Below are 21,558 nucleotides of genomic sequence, written 5' to 3'. Positions count from 1 at the left end.
GCATTTCTTCTAAAAGGTTGTCTATCAGTTTACTTCTTTTGGAGTTTTTAACAGAGTTGGATTGGTTGTTCTCTTTCCAAAGTACAGTTTGATCAGAAGGTGTTTACATGGAAGGAGTTTTTTTAGAATTCATTGTTTCCTGGTACTAGGAGTTTTCTCTATTAATCCATGGAAACTTCTTCTTCAAGTACCATTCGATATTGCACAAATCAGAGGAAATACTTACCTAATACTTAAACAATAGCTATTCCCTTCCCTGGTAATCTGAGTTCTGTCCTGGTTTGGGATGGCAATAGTAAGGGGCCTGGGGCTATTCCCAAAACTGTGGCCGCTCCATCTGTTCCCTTCCCTGGTAATCTGAGTTCTGTACTGGTTTGGGATGGCAATAGTAAGGGGCCTGGGGCTATTCCCAAAACTGTGGCCGCTCCATCTGGTAGCCTATCTGATATTTTAACTGATTTAACTAAGCTTGTTTTATATTGCCTTTTTTTTTTTTTTTACGATAAAAGCTAAAAGATCTTCAAGTTTGGGGGTTTTGTTTTTATGGTAAACTGTCCATCATTATTTATTGGGTGCTCCTAATATGCTGGCTTTTAGTACAGAGAGGTAGTAATGTCTTGGCAACTGAACAACAGCAATGTCCCTGCCTAGACTCTGGTAAACTGTGATAATTCTTTTCATTAATTATGTAAATATTGATTGAGTCTCTACTATATGCAAGCCCAGTGCTGGGCACTGGAGAGGACAGATTCATAAATAAGATAGGGTTTCTGTCTTCAAGAACTTAAAAAATCTAGAAGAGAGGAAGATGTAAACAGCTAACAAGAAAAAAATGAAAACACCAATGAGGAGCTGTGAAAATACCCAAGGACAGTAATATTGACCAGAGGGATCAGAGAGTGCTACATAAAGAAGGTAGCTTTTGATCAGGGCTTTGACAGATAAGAGAGCTCAGTGATGGGGCAGAGGGGAAAGAGCGTCACACTGCAGAGAGAAGTGTGAACAAAAGTACGGACAGAAAGGAAATGCGTGCCTTGGGAATAGCAAGGAGGCTGATGTGGCTGGAGCCTGGATTCCAGGAAGTGGTGGGAGGGAGATAGAGCCAGGAAGTAGGAAGAGGCTAGCTTGTGGAAGCTCTCCAACCTGTGGCAGAACTTTGGGGGTTTTTGGCAGTCATAGGGAGTCATTAAAGGTTCATGAGGTTAGGGACAAATGGGAAGTTTAATATATGGCATATACTAAATGTTTCAGTCCAGAAAGGATTAACTATAAATTTGGCGATCTGTGTGAGCAAAGAGGAGACGCTAGGAAGAGCAAGCGTTTTATTCTAAGTTGGATGATTAGCATGTACCAAGGCTGGGGAGAGGGAGGGATGGGGGAAGGAAACCAGTTCCCTTTACTTAGCTAACTCCAGCTCATATTTGTATGTATATTTTGAAAATTTTCCAATCTACAGAAAACAATGAAAGAACAGTTGAACACAGGTGTGCTCTTCAACTTATACTCACAACTCTGTCATTTTAAATGAATACAGATATAAAGAAGCATGCAATTAATAAAGCCAAACAGAAAATAAACCCTTAGAGACAAAAGGGAGTGGAATTCTACTGATAGCTGTCCAAGTGTACAACGGTTACCTTCCATTCAGAACTAAACCAACAATCTGAAATAGATGTGGAAGTTAATTAGAGCCCATAGTAATAATCCCTCTTAAGTTCTGATTTGTACATTGGAGCTGGTCTTTTTAAATTCAGTACCTTGTGCTTTGCAGCCACTAGCCACATGTGACTGTAAAAAACCAATAACTTAGCAAAAAAATAAAAAGATTTTGCTGTTAGTACTTCTTGCCATGTATTTTCTGCATTAACTTCTAGTTCATGCAGTTTTGGTTTTGTCCATAAAGAACCCCTTTATGAAACTGGGAAAACTACTTTCGTCTCTTGGAAGAGATCATACTTGGACTGCATCAATCAGTCAAGGACTAATCACAGCTTCCATAAAACTAACTTTCTCTGTTTGGGGGCACCTTTCCTTTCTGTGTCTTCTCTTCCTCCTGCCAGAAAAACTCAGAGGTTTTCATTAGGTTTGGATATCAAAATATTCAGATTCTCTTTGTCATCTAAACTCAGAACTCCAGGATCGGTTTATATTCCCTTGCACTTAGAATAGAATAAGCACCAGACGAGTAAAGAGCCAACCAGTACCCGTGGCAATACCTGGTGTCAGTAAATGGTTAGCAAATGTATTCATCAGAAGCTTTTCATCAGAACATACAGTACTAGGTCTTGTGCCTTTATATTCAAAGAGAGTCACGCAGCTGCTAGAAGATAGGAGTGAAATTAGCTACAACTAAATACTTCTAAAGTAGAATAAAAATGCTAACATGTGAACACACTTGTTAGAATTCAGTGCTTTTTAGTGTTGCAGTTAATGGTAAGTATATAATTCAGGTTAGTTTGGGGTTTTACTCACTTTTTAAGAATAATTAGTCAGAAAATTGATAATGACTTAACCTGAACCAAGCATATTTCAAACAGAAGTATACTGACCCTCTTTTAACGTAGTACAACATGCACAAACGTTTTTAAAATCCATGTCAGTGAGTTCTGCTGATTATAGCTTTCCTTCCACAACTCGTGGTGGTACCAGGATTGAATGCCATCTGGTGTGACTTGCTCACCACTTCAAAAGTTCTGTGTATTTAAACGTTTTAAATTGAAAGATAGAACTAATATCACACTGGGTTAAAAACATATTAAGATAGCTGGTAATATAAAGTCAGTCCTTTTCGCTATACTACTGTAACATTTCTGATGATAAATAGCATTTCGCTTTTATTTGGTTTTCATCGCTGATAGGCAGTGGATGGCCTGCTACCTCCCAAAATAAATAATAATTTTCAGTGTTTCCCCTTTTACTCCCATTTCACACTGGAGAGGACAGTGGCAAGGAAAATAAGCCATCTTGTATCATTGACTAAGGGAAGGGGAAACATTTGGGTGATTTTAATTGTAGGCATCAATAAGGATTGCTGATTATTCTCAATATGGAATAGATGAGGTCAGCTTATTACCTTTTTTTGGTTAAAAAAAAAGGTGTTAAAAAGTTAGATAATACATGCAAGTGTATCGTCACGTGAATGTTTAAGGCAGAAAAATTACTTAGAACCAAATGACTTACTACACAAGGACTTGCATAAACACTGAAATAGAAATTCACAAAGGAATTTGTTCAGATCTATTTCAGGGAGAGTGGGGTCCTTCACCCTGGTTGAGGGGCAGTGCTTGTCCAATAGAACTTTCTGTGGTGTTGAAAACGCCACTGGCCAGTTTGGTAGCTGCTAGTCACATGTGGCTATAAATACTTTCAGAGTGGCTAGTGTCATTGAGGAACTGATATTTTAATTTTTATTTTGTTTTAATTAAATTTGAATACCCACATGTGGCTATTAGCTACGAAACTGAACAGGGCAAGTACAAAGTAAGAAGAAAAAGATGAAATATGATAAAATGAGAACCAACAAGTTAGACCAGGTATATTTTCATGTTTCTGAAACATCTCTATATTGAGTGACGAGTAGCATTCGATAGATGTATGTGCCATGAAATGAGATTGTTTATATTTTCTTCTTTTGTAGCTGGCTCCTTTAGTTATGCTAGTAGAAAAATCTAGAGAAATACAGCTCCAAAGCTGCAGAAGTGCTTGTGGAGCATCAGTGACGTCCTCTCATCTTAGTACAGACTCTGGTCTATCAAACTTTCTGAAACTCAGGTGTTTGTTTCCACCCCATCGCCTTTTTCTGGGTCTTTAATCACTTCTGCAGCAGTCCTCCAGAGAGAAGGTTGTTGATAGTGACTCATATCCCTTTGGAATCAAGAGCTGGTATTTACTATACTAGTTGGTTAATAGGTTTCATTATCTAGAATTGGGGATTTACTGCCTTTGAGGCAACAAATTGTACTAATTCTCATGTGAGTTTCCTTTCCTCCTCTCCAAGGTGACACTCAAAAGAATTAAAATACACTGACTGTCCTTTTATCCCAGGCTTTGTGTCACAGAAGGCAGATAACCAGAAATTATATGATAAGTTTCTTCATATTGATGAGGTTGTAACAGTTAGAGATGGTGTGTACCTCATTGATTTACAACTTTTACAAAGTTTAAATTGAGAGGAAGCAGAAATTTACAAAACCAGAAGAAATAGTTACACTCATATGCTCTATCTGTAAACCCACTCTTTTCCTTGTTGAAAATCCTGCAGCATATTATCTTGCAGTTATTACTATAAACAGACTTGAAGCTAAATTTGAGAACTCTGACAAACTTGACATTGTCTTGCCCTGTAGTAAGAACTGTGCTCTGTGTACACAAAAGAAATGTTACACCAAAAAGCTTGACTGATTATGAGAACCATTGCTTTGTTTTCTTCTGGAGGTTAGCATTTTGTTTAGTGGGATGACACTTCAGTGTCCTAATATCTGTTCTCCATGTCTCCTAGAAGACTGTAACTACAGCTTCTATGATTACCACAAAGACACTACCTCTCGTCTTGAAAGCAGCAACTGCGACCATGCCTGCCTCTGTTGTGGGCCAGAGACCTACCATTGCTATGGTGACCGCCATCAACAGTCAGAAGGCTGTGCTCAGCACTGATGTGCAGAACACACCAGTCAACCTCCAGACGTCTAGTAAGGTCACTGGGCCTGGGGCAGAGGCTGTCCAAATTGTGGCAAAAAACACAGTCACTCTGGTAAGCCAGCAGCTGCTACTTATGTGTGCCCACATGAGAGGGTTCAGGCTATGCATTTGTAGACCTATATCCATGATATACTCCTGCTGGATTTTTCAGTCTCCATCAGTCTTCTACCATTACCAAACTTGCCTTTGGGGCTGACGAAGGAATATGGCATTCCTACTATCTATAGGGGTTAGGGTTAGGATTAGGGTTTCTATAGGGGCTTCCCTGGTGGCCCAGTCAGTAAAGAATATACTTGCAATGCAGAAGACCTGGGTTCAGTCCCTGGGTTGTTAGGAAGATGCCCTGAGGAGGGCATGGCAACCCACTCTAGTACTTGAGGCTTCCCTGGTGGCTCAGACAGTAAAGAGTCTTCAGTGCGGGAGGCCCAGGTTCAATCCCTGGGTTGGGCAGATCCCGTGGAGAAGGAAATGGAAACCCACTCTAGTATTCTTGCCTGGAAAATCCCATGGACCGAGGAGCCTGGCAGGCTACAGTTAATAGGGTTGTGAAGAGTCGGACACGACTGAGCGACTAACACACACACACACTATCTAAATAACTGTAGAGGTGTCCTGACACCAAGGATGGCCAAAATACGACTTGACTTAAAGGGGGGAAACGCCCTTCACAGAGGCATTTACGCGGCTTCATGTAGCTGTCCCTCTGTCCTATCCACAGTCCTCCCTGTGAAACTTGAGTGCGCTGGTGCTGTACTCCTAGTTCAGGGGGAAGGCCCTGCTCATTTTTTTTAGTTCACTCTTCCTTGAAATTGCACCCAGGAAGTACTGGAGTTAGTTGGGGCACTTTAAAAATGTTTAAGACACACAAATAACAGTGTCAATTCCAAGGTCCATCAGAAAAAAACGACCTCTGGAAGGAAGAAGTTCTTGAACAAAAGTTGTTCTTGAGATTTCTAGGATAAAGCCATCTAAAACCCAATGTTTTCAGAATATATCCAAATTGCAGTTTAAAAGTCTGTTCTTAAAGTGGAAGCTAAAGGCTCTTGGTGGCTTTCGAATGATGACCAGTGGTGAGTGAAGCTAGAGGGCCTTAAAGGGAAGCTCTGCTGCTTACCCAGGAATCTTCAGGGAACCAGCCAAATAACTCAGCCAGATGCTGAGAGTTAGAGAATTCTTTGTAGGAAGAAAGCCATTCACTGTTAGGTAAAACTCTTATATTAGGAAAAAGCCCATCTGTCCAGGCTGCAAATCTGATTTTACTTTGGAATCAGTGTTGACTTTTAAAATACACAAGTACAAGAGTTCTTGAATGTCAAAGGAAAGCATCTAAGATTGCCGAGTCTGTTATGTTCTACATTAGAGGTATAAGGAAACAAATGTGATTGGTTCACTTTATGGGGCAAAGCATGCAAGCAGGAGAGTAAGAAAGTTTCTTAAGGTGATGTTAATTCAGATGGTTAATTCTCCAGTGAAAGCTTGTAGAAAATAATGTCTGATCGAGAGAATAGTGATGCTGAAAATCCTTTAAGAATACTGAGCTTTAGCACTATTTACAATAGCCAGGACGACGGAAGCAACCTAAATGTCCATCGACATCTGAATGGATAAAGAAGATGTGGTACATGCATACAATAGAATATTACTCAGCCATAAAAAGAAACAAAATTGAGTCATTTGTAGTGATGTGGATGGACCTAGCGTCTGTCATATAGAGTGAAGTAAGTTAGAGAAAAATATCACATTTTAACGCATATATATGGAATCTAGAAAAATAGCACCAATGAACGTATTTACAGGGTAGGAATGAGACACAGATGTAGAGAATGGACACGTGGCCACGGGAGGGGGAGGGTGGGGTGAATCGGAAGAGTAGCAGTGACGTGCGTACACGACTGTGTGTGGGACAGAGAGCTAGTGGGAGGCTGCGCACAGCACAGGGAGCTCAGCTCGGTGCTCTGTGACGACCTTGAGGTGTGGGAGGGACGCTCAGGAGCGGGGAGGATATGTGTATACATATAGCTGATCAATTTGTTGTATAGCAGAAACTAACACACATTGTAAAGCAATTATACTCTTAAAAAAAAGGATGCCTAGCTTTTATTTTATATTGAGTAATTATTTTCCCCTCTGATTTGTCTTTCTCATTTTTTTTTAGCAGGTTCAGGCAACACCTCCTCAGCCCATCAAAGTACCACAGTTTATCCCCCCTCCTAGACTCACTCCACGTCCAAACTTTCTTCCACAGGTAAGTATATCAGTGCCAAGCCCAGTGACAGGTTAGGTGAGACAAGAATCCTTGTGGACCCTTAAGAAGCAGCCTATAATGTACTTGTCAATTCAGCTGTATTCAGATCCCACTTAGCAAAAGATTCTAGCTGCAGATCCCTATACCATGAAGAAGGCTTTTTTTTTGGCCACACAGCATATGGGTTCTTAGTTCCCTGACCAGGATTTGAACCCTTGCCCATTGCAGTGGAAGTATGGAGTCTTAACCACTGGACCACCAGGGAAGTCCCTCAGAAGAAGCTTATGTTATCATCAGGGGGTTGTTTTTAGCAATGACAAAAGGCTGTAGCAGAGGGATGTATGGAAAGGGAAACTGTCCTAAGTTTAAAATAATTAAGATAGCGCCATTTTTAACCTTATGACATCAACTTACTGGAAGAATTTAGCCAGAACTGCCTGTCAATGGGGAAGGAATGCAGTTCTCCCTTCTCTCCCCCACCACTGAACCCCATATGCTGAGGCGAGTAGGGAGGAGACAGTAGCAAGCCAACTAGTAGAAAGCATTCTGTTCCCTGGGAAGTGATGGCACTGAGCCTTATACTGAAACCCAAAGTCTTGCTAACAAAGACTTAGGCTAGGAAGCTACTAGGGAGCCCAGACCCAAGCAGCACTGCCCGTATTCTCATGAGAGCGCTCCTCCAGCAATTGGGCTGAACTCACCATTTTCGTGACAGACTACCAGGATTGTCCCAGTATGGGTTTTGACGGGGAGTTGCCTTGCCTGGTAGAAAGATTGGGTATTCCTATCTGAAGCCTTAGCTTTCAGACAGAGAGAGAAGGGCTTGAAGGAAGTGAGTGGTCAGCGGCCATTAGTGATTTCTGAATTGCCTTGGGGAGGGGGATGGGCAGTGCTAACATGAGATAAATCAATAATTTATCAAGTAAATCCTTAATGCTGTAGGTATCAAAAGGGCCCTAAGAACTATGGATGTGAGGGTTTCAAGATAGTTCTCAGCCTCATGCAGCTTCCGACACACGTACGGCAATCACTGTGTCCACTGATGCTTTCAAACTGGTGCTGGAGAAGACTCCTGAGAGACCCTTGGACAGCAAGGAGATCAAATTAGCCAATCCTAAAGGAAATCAACCCTGAATATTCATTGGAAGGACTGATGCTACAGCTGAAGCTCCCATACTTTGGCCACCTGATTCGAAGAGCCAGCTTACTGGAAAAGACCCTGATGCTGGGAAAGATTGAGGGCAGGAGGAGAAGTGGGTGACAGAGGATGAGATGGTTGGATGGCATCACTGACTCAGTGGACATGAGTTTGAGCAAGCTTCAGGAGGTGGGAAGCCTGGTGTGCTTCAGTCCATGGGGTTGCAAAGAATTGGACACTTCTTAGCTACTGTACAATTGTTGGAAGTACTGTATAGTCTGAGAACACATGAGAAGGACACCCATCTCATCCGTTGAGTATTACAGAAAGTTTCCTTGAAGAGTTGACATTCAATCTTAGACCTAAAGTCCTAATGATGTTAGTTTGACATAGTTGTGGAGGAGGAATAAAAACGTGCCGGGCAGAAAGAGGAACATGTATGCAAGTCCACAGCGGTGAGAAACACATAGGCTTAAGGAACCAAAGGAAATTTGATGTGGCCGAGCGTGTGGGCCACGCGGCTGACTCAGGCTAGAGTAACAGGTGGGGATGGATAAGCCCATGGGCCAGTGCCTTGGGAACCTTGGAGGCTATATAGGAATTGGGCCTTACCTAGGAACAGTGAGGATCCATTAAATTGTTCTCAAACAAGTGCTTGGCATGATTATATTTTTGTTCTAGAAAATTCCCCCTTAACACTGTGTAGAGAATAGATTGGTGATTGACTAGACTGGGGCAGGAAAAACCATTAGGACAGTGTCAACAATGACAATAGCTAATGTTTAGAGAATCTTACTCTATGCCACTTATTGTAGTGGGCATTTTACATGGGTTATCTATTTTAATCCTCACAACAACTCTGTGAAAGTAGATGGTGTTTTTTTTTAGATAAGAATCTAAGGTTTAGTCTGTTTTTCAAAGGGTGGGTCATGACCCATTAGTAGACTGTGAAATCAATTTGGTGGACTGTAACCAGAGTTCTTAAGTAAAATGAAGAAAACAGAAAGGAAATGTTAGAGTATGTTGCACATAGTATTGTTTCATGAGGTTTTTTAAAAATAGATGTATAGATAAATGTCTATGTCTATGTATAGATAAATATTTATGTTTACAGTGTAAAACGTATTTTCTGTTATGTATCTGCAGCACACACTATAGGGTTGTCTTAGACGCAGCTAAGTATTCAGACTCACAAGACTATCAAAGGCCACTCTCTGCACCAGTCCACTTGGAATGATATAGGACAGAAACCAGCACTTGCCAGCAAGATAGCATCAGACATTTTTCTTCAGTAGGAGTCCCTACAGGCATCCATACAACAGTCACTGTGGCTATCCAGGGACTGCTCAGGTACAGGCAAATGAGGTCTTCAGCAGGACAGTAAGAGAGCCTCCCTGGCACAGAAGCCTTATGCCTCTCAGGAGCCCAGTGTATCTTGCAACAATTCGGCTTTCAAGGTCCCCGCAGTGGACATGCCCGGTTATAAGAGTCACCCCATTTTAGGAAGCCCAAAGCATGGTATCTGATCTTTTTTTTCAAAAGTGTTTATAGCAAATTTCTATCTGTGGTTTTTGCAAGTAATGGAAATAGTAGATTTGATTTAGCAACAAGAGGTCATTTTTACCATAAGCAGTGTTCCTACTAACATAGTTGGCATTCTTCTGTTATCAGACTTCCAGGGGTGTACAGCTAGAGTTAACTGAAGGTCAAATTCTTATGTATAAGGAGAAAGGATTTTGCCTCCAGTCACAATTTAGAAAGTTTAAAAAATACTGGCTTAGAGAGATCAGGTATGCTACCTTAGGTTACGCAGCTAACTAGTAAGTGGTAGAACCAGGATTTGAACACAGGCAAGGATAATCCCATGTTTTAATCACAGTTTTCTGCCACTGTTTCAGTAAAATGATACAGCTAGTGTAGTGGCAGTGAGGACAGAAAAGTAGACATATTTGAGAAGGATTTAGGAAGCAGAGGTAGAGTGGAAGCATTAGGAATGATTCTGAAGGTTTTTTTTTTTTCTTCTAAGGTACATTTACTGAGGTAATGATTATAAGACGAAAGGATTGGAAGAAGTTGATGAGTTTTAGACATGTTGATTTTAAACTTCTTGTGAAATTTCCAAGTAGAGATGTATAACAGAGAGATGAACAAATGATTCTGAAGTTCAGGAAATGTCTGGTCCTAAGATCTAAGTGTGGAAGTCTTCAATATGTAGATAGTAATTGAAGCCATAGGATGCGTGAGAATTCCCAGGAGGAGTGAGGACATTGGGAAGTAAAGGGGTTCCAGGACAAAACCCTGAGAAATAGTTATATTTTGGATTGAGCAGAGGCAGAGGAAGCCCCAAGGGAGACCTAGAGAAGGACTGGCTGAGAACGGGGAGTTAGAGGGCCAGAGATGAGAGTGAACTAAAGCTGTGGGCATGAAGAAAGTTAGGATGCGAGTTCAGGACACTGGCAGTGTGATTACCATTGCTAGGCACAAGTTCTGGGTGGGACCAGTCTCTGGATTAGGCATCTGACCTCAGCCTGAAGAGGTGGCATGGTATAGGAGAGGGAGCTATGGTTTGGAATCAGAAAATCTACATTCTAGGATAGCATCTGGATCCTCTTAAGAGCCAGTGCATCTCTGTAATAATATGTATCCTGAGATCTGTAGAATTGATAATTCTAAAGTGGCTATCAATAAATATTTGTACTGAATACCATTTCACATATATAGTGTAGAAGATCTGGCAGTGTCTAAAGCGTATAGGACTTGAGAAGTTTAAGTAATACGATAATTGTTCTTTCTTTCTCCATAGGTTCGACCCAAGCCTGTGGCCCAGAATAACATTCCTATTGCCCCAGCACCTCCTCCCATGCTCGCAGCTCCTCAGCTTATCCAGAGGCCCGTCATGTTGACCAAGTTCACCCCCACGACCCTCCCTACCTCCCAGAATTCTATCCACCCCGTCCGTGTCGTCAATGGGCAGACTGCAACCATAGCCAAAACGTTCCCCATGGCCCAGCTCACCAGCATTGTGATAGCTACTCCAGGGACCAGACTCGCTGGACCTCAGACTGTACAGCTTAGCAAGCCAAGCCTTGAAAAACAGGTACAGGCTCAGTGTGCACCTGCTTTGGGCAGTAGCTTTGCCGTTGAGGCTGGGCAGCCTGTAAGGGGTCTTTATCTTCTCAAAGGCTCTTTATCTCAGCACCATTGTTAGTTGCTTATCAGGAGATAATTTATCCACAGTACAAAAGGGCCATTCTTACTGAAGAAAGTTGGGGTTGCTTTACGCACCATCTCCTTGTAGGTGGATTCTGATTCTTGTGTGGGTGAGCTCCCCCTGCTGGTTCAGAAGCAGAAATTCACAGATGAGTTCTACTGCCCTCAGTCAGGAAGCACAGATAAGGAAGTAAACAGAAAATGCCATGTTCCTTTCTGCCCGGTGAGAATCCAGATGAGGATATCACTATAAAAGTCAGGAAGAATAAACAAAACAAGGAAAAGAATTTCATTACAAAGATTTTCCCTGTCTCTCACAGACAATGAGGAGCCAATGAAAAATTAAGATTTCTAAAAGCGTTCTTTTAACTCTAGAGGTTACAGACATTTAGCTCAAATATTGAAGCCTTTCATTTATATTTCTAAAATCAGATTTTGTGTCAGAAATGCAAGTCTCTAGAACTAAACCTCCAAGAATACATAAGGGTTCTATGACAGAAAGAGTTTTAAAACCAAGAAGAAGGATTTATAGGCAGTCACCATACTCTATTTAAAGAAAAACCAATGACAAGAAAGACTTTTGCAAAGAAAAGCTCTTTTAAGAAGGTTGCTTTAAAAAGTCATTGACCTATTTCTAATTGCTCAGGCTTGAGTTCTCATTCATCTGAAAATAGTCTCTGGTGATCCTGAATCTTCTGCTTCTGGGTGGCTGACCATGATTCAGAGAGGCTGGCCAGATGGTGGGAAATGAGAAGGCTTCCTGCTGCCTTGGCCGCCTTGAACAGAGGAGCCTTATGCATGGAGTACCGGCTTTCTACCCGGGCAGCTCATAAATGCTGCTAATCTGGCACTAAGAATCTGGGTACCACAATCTTGTATCAGGAAACACAAGCAAAAACACGTATCTATTCCTGGGGAGCCTACTCAAACCCTAGGAGATGCTTTGAGGACTATTTAGAGATAAGTGACTTCACATGCATTTTAGATCAGAAGTTTTCAAATTTATTATCAGCGAACTTCAGTATGAAATAAGGAAAGTAAGATGCCCAAGCTTAGGAGTTTGGGTGGAGTCATGTTTGTAGACCATCTGCCGTCATATCCCATGCTGGCTCTCAGACGACCTCTGAGGAGCCTTAGAGTTACAAAGAATGTGGTTTCAAAACATTATTTTAGAATGTTATTTCTCTTTGACCTCTTATTTGATCAAGATACTTTTAGGAGACAAAAATATTTTCCATTTTTTATTTTTTTCTGATTACAACAATGATACACATTCATAGTAAAAGAAAATCCAGACATTACAGAGATACATACGGTAGAAAGTGCATTCCTTCATGATCTGTGAAGAGAGTAAACTTCTCCCATAATTTTTGCCTTCTAAGTTTCTACTAGCAGTTTAGCATCGTATTCGTCCATATTTTCTTTTTAAAGCAAAAGGCAAAATCAGATTATATATTACTTTGTAACTTGTTTTTTCCGTATTAGATCTTGAATATATTTTCCTATCTCAGCCTTACATATTGATAGAGCTCTTCATGTTAATTATAATACCATAAAAATATATCTATAAATTAAAAAAACTTTTCCAGCAGTGAATTCCATGGGCTCCCTTCTTGTTGATCTGATAAATAAATGCAGTCATTGCGGTTCTAGTTTAGCATAGCAGTCCTACAGATTATCAAGCTCAGTCAGCAAGGATTCTCTTTAGACTCCATTCTCAAGATTATCTTCAGATCTTTCTACTCTCCCCCTTTCTCTTCATATTTCATTTCCAGCATCTCATTTAAAGCTGTTTAAGAGATCTAATAGATAGGCAATATGTAGCCACGGAAGTACCACTTACAGCCTACTCGTAGAGATACCCAAACCTGTATCCTAACATTCTGTATGTGACCAGGCTAGATGGGTTCCTTTCTGCTTTCTGCTCTTTTGTTTAGGATGATAGCAATCACTTAATAAAAATGTGTTGATTCCGTGCCAGCTGTTACGCTACATGTACTGACATGAGGGTTGGTAAGTTAAAGCCTGTGCCATCACAAAACTCAGTCTCTAGAGCATTTGGGGCAGGTGCTGTGACTCTGCCTTCATAGGAGGAAGCACGGCAGGTTGGGTAGTTTCAAAGGCTTCCCTGTAGGAAAGGAAAGAGGTAACATCAGCTGTAACAGCAGTTGTCCACTTCTCCTCCCCCTGCCCCCATTAGGCATCTGCAACTTCTTATCCACCCCAGATGAAAGAGCCCCTGTCTTATCCCTTATTAGAAGCCATATTACATTGTGGCTGTGAGAAACTGAGTGGTAAAGTTTAAAGAGCTTTGAGGCTAGAAACATATTTAAGGCAGAAAAGTAGGTAAGGCCAGACAAACTTACATCCGAGCCCCGACTCTGCTTCCTTTTATGTCTTTGTCCTCTCCAGCATTCTGTGAAACGGGGCTAAACACCTGTGGATGCTAGAAAGTCATAAAGCACTTAAAGTCTGTTAGACTGTGCCTGGCACAGTTAGTTCCCAGGAATTAATGTTCATTTTTTATCCATGCCATGCCATCCCATCCACTGCAACAAAGCCTTCTGTGTATTTCCCAAGGCTAGACTGCTGAAAAAATCCCAGGTTCTATGGGAAAATTTGTCAGATTGCTACCTATTCCCCTACTTCCATTTATTATTTTATATAGAAACCTACACAGTATCTTCTTTTTTAAAAAAAAAAAAAGTACTTCCAAGTTGAGAATATTATCCTATATATTATCTTCAAATCCCAGTCTTCCCTTTAAGGAAATTTGAGGTAGTGACTCTTTGCCCTCCAGTGGGGAAAACAGAGCCAAGTGACCAAAAGATGGATTTTGCTTTGCTCTCAATCCAAATTTTAACCTTGATTGGTGTGACCACTTGGACATTTAAAACCTTTGTAGGTGTCTGACTTTGATTATTTGTGCATTGTGGCCTCAAAAGGTGAATTTGTAATTCAGAGGTATATGTGGCTAATTTAGTTCTAGTATTTTCCAGAGTTTTTGGTTTCTATCTTTTAAAACCAAAAAAGAACAAGATTTGCAAATTCGTACAGGTGCAGAGTAGGAAATAAAAATAAATTACACAGATTGGGAGTAAACAAATGGGTTTTTTTTTTCCCACTTTCAATGGGAACATGAATACAAGAGATATCCCAGTCGTATTCTTAATTTATCTTTGAAATAGTAAGACCAGTGTGACAAAATTGACATTTTGGCCTTGGTGTCAAGCACATGTATACCTGTGATGGATTCATTTTGATATTTGGCAAAACTAATACAATTATGTAAAGTTTAAAAATAAAATAAAATTAAAAAAAAAAGAATAGAAAGTAGAAAAGACTGCGGTAAACTGCAGAGTAATATACTCCGTCTCAAGGAGGCAGCTACTTTTTGACAGTAGCCAATTTTTATCATATGGAAAACTTCTCTAAGAAAAGCCAGAGGGCTTTTCTGGTGGCTCAGTGGTAAAGAATCTGCCTGCCAATGCAGGAGACATGGGTTTGCTCCCTGATCTAGGAAGATCGCACACGCTGCAGAGCACCTAGGCCCACGTGCCACAACTAGGGAACCTGTGCTGGAGAGCCGGGGAGTCACAGGAGAAGTTTGTGCGCTCTAGAGCCTGCGCTCTGCAAAAAAAAGCCACTGCAATGAGAAGCCTGCACACTACAATTAGAAAGTGGCCTCTGCTCGCCACAACTAGAGGAAAGCCTGTGCAGCAGCGAAGACTTAATGCAGCCAAAAATAAATAAAAACCAGAAATCCAGATAGTTTGAGAGATTTTGAGGTACACTTTTGTTCCTTGTGCTTTTTGGTGTCATAGGTAAGAAACCGTTGTCACATCTAAGGTCACAAAGATTTAACCCTAATTTTTCTTCTAAGAGTTGCATGGTTTTAGCTTTTATATGTCGGAGAAGGCAATGACAACCCACTCCAGTACTCTTGCCTGGAAAACCCCTTGGACGGAGGAGCCTGGTAGGCTGCAATCCATGGGGTCGCGAAGAGTCGGACACGACCGAGCGACTTAGCAGCAGCAGCAGCTCCTATATGTAGGTCAGTAATCCATTTTGACTTAAATTTTCCATATATAATGTGAAACAAGGGTCCATGTGGATACCCAGTTCTCCCAGCACTATTTTTTGAAGAAACTATTCTCTCCCCATTTGAACTATCATCCTGTCGTTATTGGAAATCTGTTGACCATGGATGTATGGGTTTATTTCTGGACTGTCAGTCCTATTCTGTTGGCTTATGTGTCTGTCCTTATGCCATTACCAGCCACACTGTCTTAATTGCTGTAGTTTTGAAATTGGGAAGGATGAGTCCAACATTTTTCGTTTTCAATATTGTTCTGGCTCTTCAGGAGTCCTTGTAGCTCTACATGAATTTGAGAATTGTCTTTTCCAATTTTTATGCAAAAAAAAAAAAAAGAGGGAGGGGCTGTTGGAATTTTGATAGGAATTGTGTTAAATCTGTAGATTGTATAGTATTGCCATCTTAATAACAATATTCGGTCTTCCTGTACTTGAACATGGGTGTCTTTCCATTTATTTAGGTTCTCTTTATTTCTTTAGCAGTGTTATATAGTTTTCATATACAAGTCTTTTACCTCCTAGGTTAAATTTATTCCTAGATATTTTATTCTTTTGGATGATATTGTAAATTGAGTTGTTTTCTTAATTTCCATTTAGGATTGTTCACTGCTATTATGAGTTACAATGTGTTAGAAATACAGCTATTTTTGTGATGATTTTGGATCTTGCAGTTTTGTTGAATTCATTAATTAGCTATCGTAGTTGCTTTGTGGATCTTCAGGATTTTATGTATGTAAGATCAGGTCCTCTGCAAATAGAGTTTCATGTCTTCCTCTCCAGTTTGGATGCCTCGCATTGCTTTTCCTTGCCTTATTGCTCTGGCTAGAGTTTCCACTACATTGTTCAATAGCAGTGGTGAAGGTGGGCATGCTTCTCTTGTTTCTCATCTCAGAGGGAACGCTTTCAGTATTTCACCAGTGAGTATGGTGCTAGCTGTGGTTTCACATAAATGTCCTTTATAAAGCTGAGAAAGTTCCCATCTCTTCCTAGTTTTCTGAGTGTTTGTATCATGAATGGGTATTGAGTTTTCACAGATGTTTTTTCTGCATTAACTGAGATGATCACATTGTTTTTCTTTGCCTTTGTTTATTAACATGGTATATTACCTTCCATTCCTAAGATAAGTTCTACTTTATCATTGTGTATCATCCTTTTAATATACTGCTGGACTTGGTGTGCTTGTGTTTTATTGAGGATTTCTGCATCTGTATTCATAATAGATAACTGTTTTTTGGGAAAGTTTGAGAAAGATTGGTGTTAGTTCTTTAAACGTTTGGTAGAATTCACCAGAGAAACTGTCTGTCCTGGACTTTCTCTTTTGAGAGTATTTTGATTACTGTTTCAATCTCTTTAGTTGTATATTCTGTCGAGATTTTCTGTTTGAGTCCATTTTGGTAATTTGTATGTTCATAAGAATTTATCCATTTCATCTATATTATCTGTCTTTGGTATACAATTAAAAAAATTTTTAAGTTCAAGTATAGTTGATTTACAGTGTTGTGTTAATTACTGCTGTACAGCATAATGATTCAGTTACCATTCATCTTTATATTCTTTTCCATTATGGTTTATCGTAGGATATTGAATGTAGTTCTCTGTGCTGTACCGTAGGAGCTTGTTGTTTATCCATCCTGTATACAGGATGGATATATATCTGCTACCCCAGACTCTCACCATCCCCTCTGCAAGCCCCTTCCCTTTGGCAGCCTATTGGTGTACAGTTGTTCAGTGTATTCTCTTATAATCCTTTTTATTTCTAGAAGAGTCATAGTAATATAGCCATTTTTATTTCTAATTTTCATTATTTGTGTCTTTTTTTGTCTTATCCTGTTTAAATAAAGACTTGTCATTTTGTTGATGTTTTCAAAGAATCAACTTTTGGTTTCGTTAATTCTGTTATTTTTCTATTTTCCAATTCATTTATCTCCACGCTAATGTGGAGATAATTTTTACTATTTCCTTCCTTCCACTAGCTTTAGTTCTTCTTTAGTTCCTTAAGCTATGAATTTAGGTTATTGATTTGAAATCTTTTTTATTTTTTAATGTAGACCATTACAGCCATGAATTTCCCTCCGAGCAGTGCTTTCACTGTGTTTCATCAGTTTGGGTATGTACGATTATCATTTTCATTCTTCAGGGAGATAGAAAATTTCCCCAGTGATTTCTTATTTGTTCCACTGGTTGTTTAAGAGTATGTTGTTTAATTTCTACCTACTTAAAAATTTTCAGTATTGCTTTTGTGTCAAGTTCTGGCTTCTATTATCATCATAAAAAATACTTCATATGATTTCAGTCTTTTAAAATTTATTACGATTTGTTTTGTGTCCTGAAATAGAGTCTGTCCTGAAGAGTGTTTCATGTGCACTTGAGAAGAATGTGTATTCTGTTGTTGTTGAGTAGATTGTTGTTTGTATGTCTCTTAGGTCTAGCTGGTTTACAGCATTAAGTCCTCAGTTTCCTCATTGATCTTCTTTGTACATGTTCTTCCCTTTATTTAAAGTGAGGTATTAAAGTCTTCAATTATTATTATAGAACTGTGTATTTCTCCCCTTCAGTTCTGTCAGTATATGTGTCACATATTTTGAGACTCTGTTGTTCGGTGCCTATGTATTTGAAATTGTCATATCTTCTTGATGAATTGACTCTTTTGTCAATATAGAATGACCTTTTTGTCTCCTATAACAATCTTTGACTTAAAGTGAGTTTAAATGTCTGATATTAGGATAGGCATCCCTATACTCTTTTGACTACTGTTTCCATGCAGTGTCTTCTTCCACTCTTTGATGGATACCTTGTGTTTTTGTCTCAAAAATGTAGAGAGCGTATTGTTGGATCTTGTTTTTTTTTAATCCATTCTGCCACTCTTGTTGTTTGATTTGTGAGTTTAGTTACACTTAAAGTGGTTACCTATAGGCACAGACTTAGGCCATTTTGCTATTTTGTTATCTACATGTCTTACATCTTTTTGGACCAATGTAATTTGATTTGATCCCAGCTTAGCTTCAGTAGTATACAGAAGCTCTGCCCACCCCCCGCCCGCCATTATGTTGTTATTGTCTCACATTACACCTTTATGGATTGTGTAGCCAGGAACACATATTTAGAATTTCTGTTTATGCATTTCTCTTTTAAATCATATAGGAAGCAAAAAGGAAAGTTACAAATCAAAGCCACAGTAATACCGGATTTTACATTAACCTATATAGTTACCTTTACTGAAGTTTTTGTTTTGGGGTAGGGAGTTTAATTTACTGTCTGAGGGTTTTTTTATTTCATCCTGAATAACCTAAAGGGAATTCTTTTAGGATAGGCCTGCTAGCAATGAACTCCCTTGGCTTTTTGCAGGAAATGGAATTCTTGGTTGATAGTCTTTTTTTCTTTTAGCACTTCATTTATTTATTTATTGGCCACACCACATGGCATGTGGGATCTTAATTCCCTGACTAGAGATTGAACCCGTGGCCCCTGCAGTGGAAGTGTGGAGCCTTAACTACTGGACCACCAAGGAGGTCCTTCCAGCACTTTAAACATGTCATCCCATTGCCTTCTGGTCTCTGGTTTCTGATGAGAAACTGACTGTTAATCTTAGTGAGGACCCCTTACTAAGGGGCGATGCATCGTTCTGCTTTTGCTGCTTTCAGGATTCTCTTTGGCTTTTGACAGTGTGATTGTGTTGTGTTTCAGTTTAAGTCCTGTTTGAGTTTATCCTCCTTGGAGGTCATTGAGCTTCTTAAATGTATACAGGCAAACCTCGGAGATACTGTGAGTTCAGTTCCACACCACCACAATAAAGCAGATAAGGGTAGTCACGTGAATTTTTTGGTTTTTCAGTGCATATCAAAGTTATGTTTATACTGTGGTCTACTGATTGTGCAGTAGCATTATGTCCAAAAAAAAATGCATATACCTTAATTTAAAAATGCTTTATTGGTAAAAATGTTGGCCATCATCTGAGCCTTTAGCAAGTTATAATCTTCTACAGTAGTAGAATCAGATCATTGATCACAAAACACCTTATTTATATTATTGAATATAATAATAACAGAAATGTTTGAAAAATTGTGAGAATTATCAAGATGTGACATAGAGGCAGGATTGCCACAGACCTTCAGTTTGTAAAGAATGCAATATCTGCAAAATCCCATAACGTGAAGTGCAGTAAATAAAGCAAGGTATGCCTGTAGATCCTGTATTTCATCAAATTTGGGAAGTTTGTAGCTGTTTTTCTTTAAAGATCATTTCTGTTTCTTTGTCTCTCCTTTCCCCTGGGAATTATAACATATGTTGGCATGTTTAGTAGTGTCTTGCAGGTTTCTTAGGCTCGGTACATTTTTCTGCATTCGTTTTTGTGTCTGCTCCTTAGACTGGTTAATTTCAGTTGTCCTGTCATCAGGTTCACTGACTATTTCTTTTGCCTAAACTCCTTTAATGAATATTTCAACTATTTTTCAGTCGCAGATTTCTATTTGCTGCTTTTAAATAATTTCTGTCTCTGTATTAATATTTTGTTTTTGGTAAGCCATTGTTCTCCTGGGTTATTTTTTCATTTTTTGCCATGGTTTGCTTTAGCTCTTTGAGCATATTTAAGACAGTTGACTTAAAGTCTTTCTCTAGGGAGTCTGATGTCTGGGCATCCTTAAGGCCAGTGTCTTCTTATTGTTTTTCCCCAATGAAACAGCTATACTTTCCTGTTTATTTGTGTGCCTCCTAATTGTGAAAAACGTTCACTTTTAAATTACAACGTGATAACTCTGGAAATTAGATTCTCCTCCTACCCCGGGGTTTATTGTTATTGATTGTTGAGAGCCTCTGCTGTTTTTCTGTTTAGTGCCTTTTCCAGACTGTTTTTACAAATACTATTTCTTGTCATCTGTGGTTATTGAAATCTCTGTCCTATTAGATTTACTTAAACAACTGGAGCCAAAAAGAAGAAAAAGGTAATAATAAGTAAATTAAAAACAGAAAAGCCTATCTTGGTCTTTGCAGATTGGCTTTGAGCAGGGGCATTCCTTCTGTGCTAAACAGGCCACCTGTAACTGTCTTAGACTTCACCTCTTTCTTGGACAGAGCTCAAACATCAGCAGAGGTGCAAGCTTAGGGTTCTCTCAGCTCTTTTCTAAGGATGCATCTAGTCCCGGTAATGCTCCATGCACTCTGGATTCCCCAGTGTATGGGATAGCTGTTTAAAGCCTTCACTCCTCTAAGGATCTTCCTCCTCAGCCTCCTCCTTCCTAGGCCTTTGAGTCTGTCTGCTGCATACTCCATCCAGCATCCTTTGCACACGTAACTACAAGTAGCTTATGTCTTTAGATGCTTTCATCAGATGGCACTTGGAAAGCCACTCCAACCTTAGGTGGGCAAACACAGGTCAGCCTCTGTGCCAGTCCTCAGGGGATTACCAGACAGGTCAGAATACACAGCTACACGTTGAAAACAAGGTTCAGCAAAACACACCAGGAGCACAGGTTACCATCTCCAAAGCCTCTGCTGAGCTCGCGGATGGCTTTGTAGGTAGGTAGGGGAAAATAGTTTCTTAACAAAATTTAGCAGCTTCTTTGTTCAGTAGGTGCCTCACTGGTTGTTCTCAGTTTTTTATTAGATTGCAAAATTTTTAAAAGTTGATTCTCTCTGTTTCTGCCAGCTTAATGTTTGTTTCAGTGAAAAGAATGATTCTAAAACTCCCTGTCCGGCCATTTCTGTGATGTCACTCCCCTCCCCTAATTTTTTTTTTCTTGTAAGCAGTTTTAAACAACAAAAATTTATTATCCCACACAGTTCTTGAGGTCAGAAATCAGGTTGCCTTTCAGCATGGTGGTCCTGGCTCAAGGTCCCTGACAAATTTGCATTCAGATTAGTTGGCCAGAACTGCAATCATGTCAAGGCTCAAGTTGCCCTGTGGCATGTGGTGTCTTCCTGGACCAAGGATTGAACCCGTGTGTCCTACATCGGCAAGCAGATTCTTTACCACTGAGCCACCAGGAAAGTCCCCCTTCCTGTTGTTTCGTTTCCTTTATCTTTATTTTCTTGGATGATTTTGGTATTGTTTATGTAACCTTGAGATAGCTGTACTCTTCTTACATGAGAGAAAATTTGAACCTTGGATAATTCCTTAGCGAAGAGGAATTGGTTTGATCTTCCCTGGAGGCATTACCACCACCTGCTTTATTCAGCC

At 39.8% G+C, this 21,558-nt stretch overlaps 1 protein-coding gene across 50 annotated transcripts in view; it reads left to right on the top strand.

Annotated features, from left to right (window-relative positions):
- PHF21A (PHD finger protein 21A) overlaps positions 1-21,558 on the top strand; it is a 192,761-nt gene that overhangs the window by 147,929 nt on the left and 23,274 nt on the right. For 21 of the 50 annotated variants that reach the window (XR_015142358.1, XR_015142359.1, XR_015142360.1 and 18 more), the window contains 3 exons: positions 4,499-4,750; positions 6,854-6,943; positions 10,885-11,178. Coding sequence is in view for 47 of the 50 variants with exons in the window: in XM_086341302.1 (XP_086197428.1) it covers positions 4,499-4,750; positions 6,854-6,943; positions 10,885-11,178 (636 nt within the window). In the remaining 3 variants the exon portion in view is untranslated. The remainder of the gene's footprint in view (positions 1-4,498; positions 4,751-6,853; positions 6,944-10,884; positions 11,179-21,558) is intronic. The other 29 variants (XM_086341319.1, XM_086341318.1, XM_086341351.1 and 26 more) reach the window with 3 other exon arrangements.

Source organism: Bos grunniens, chromosome 15 (genome assembly GCF_055505025.1).
Source record: "Bos grunniens cultivar Pamir isolate PY7600 chromosome 15, Bosgru_T2T1.0, whole genome shotgun sequence".
In the NCBI taxonomy this organism is placed as follows: domain Eukaryota; kingdom Metazoa; phylum Chordata; class Mammalia; order Artiodactyla; family Bovidae; genus Bos; species Bos grunniens.
Note: the sequence above shows the minus strand (reverse complement) of the source record. Positions and strands in the feature narration are given on the sequence as shown.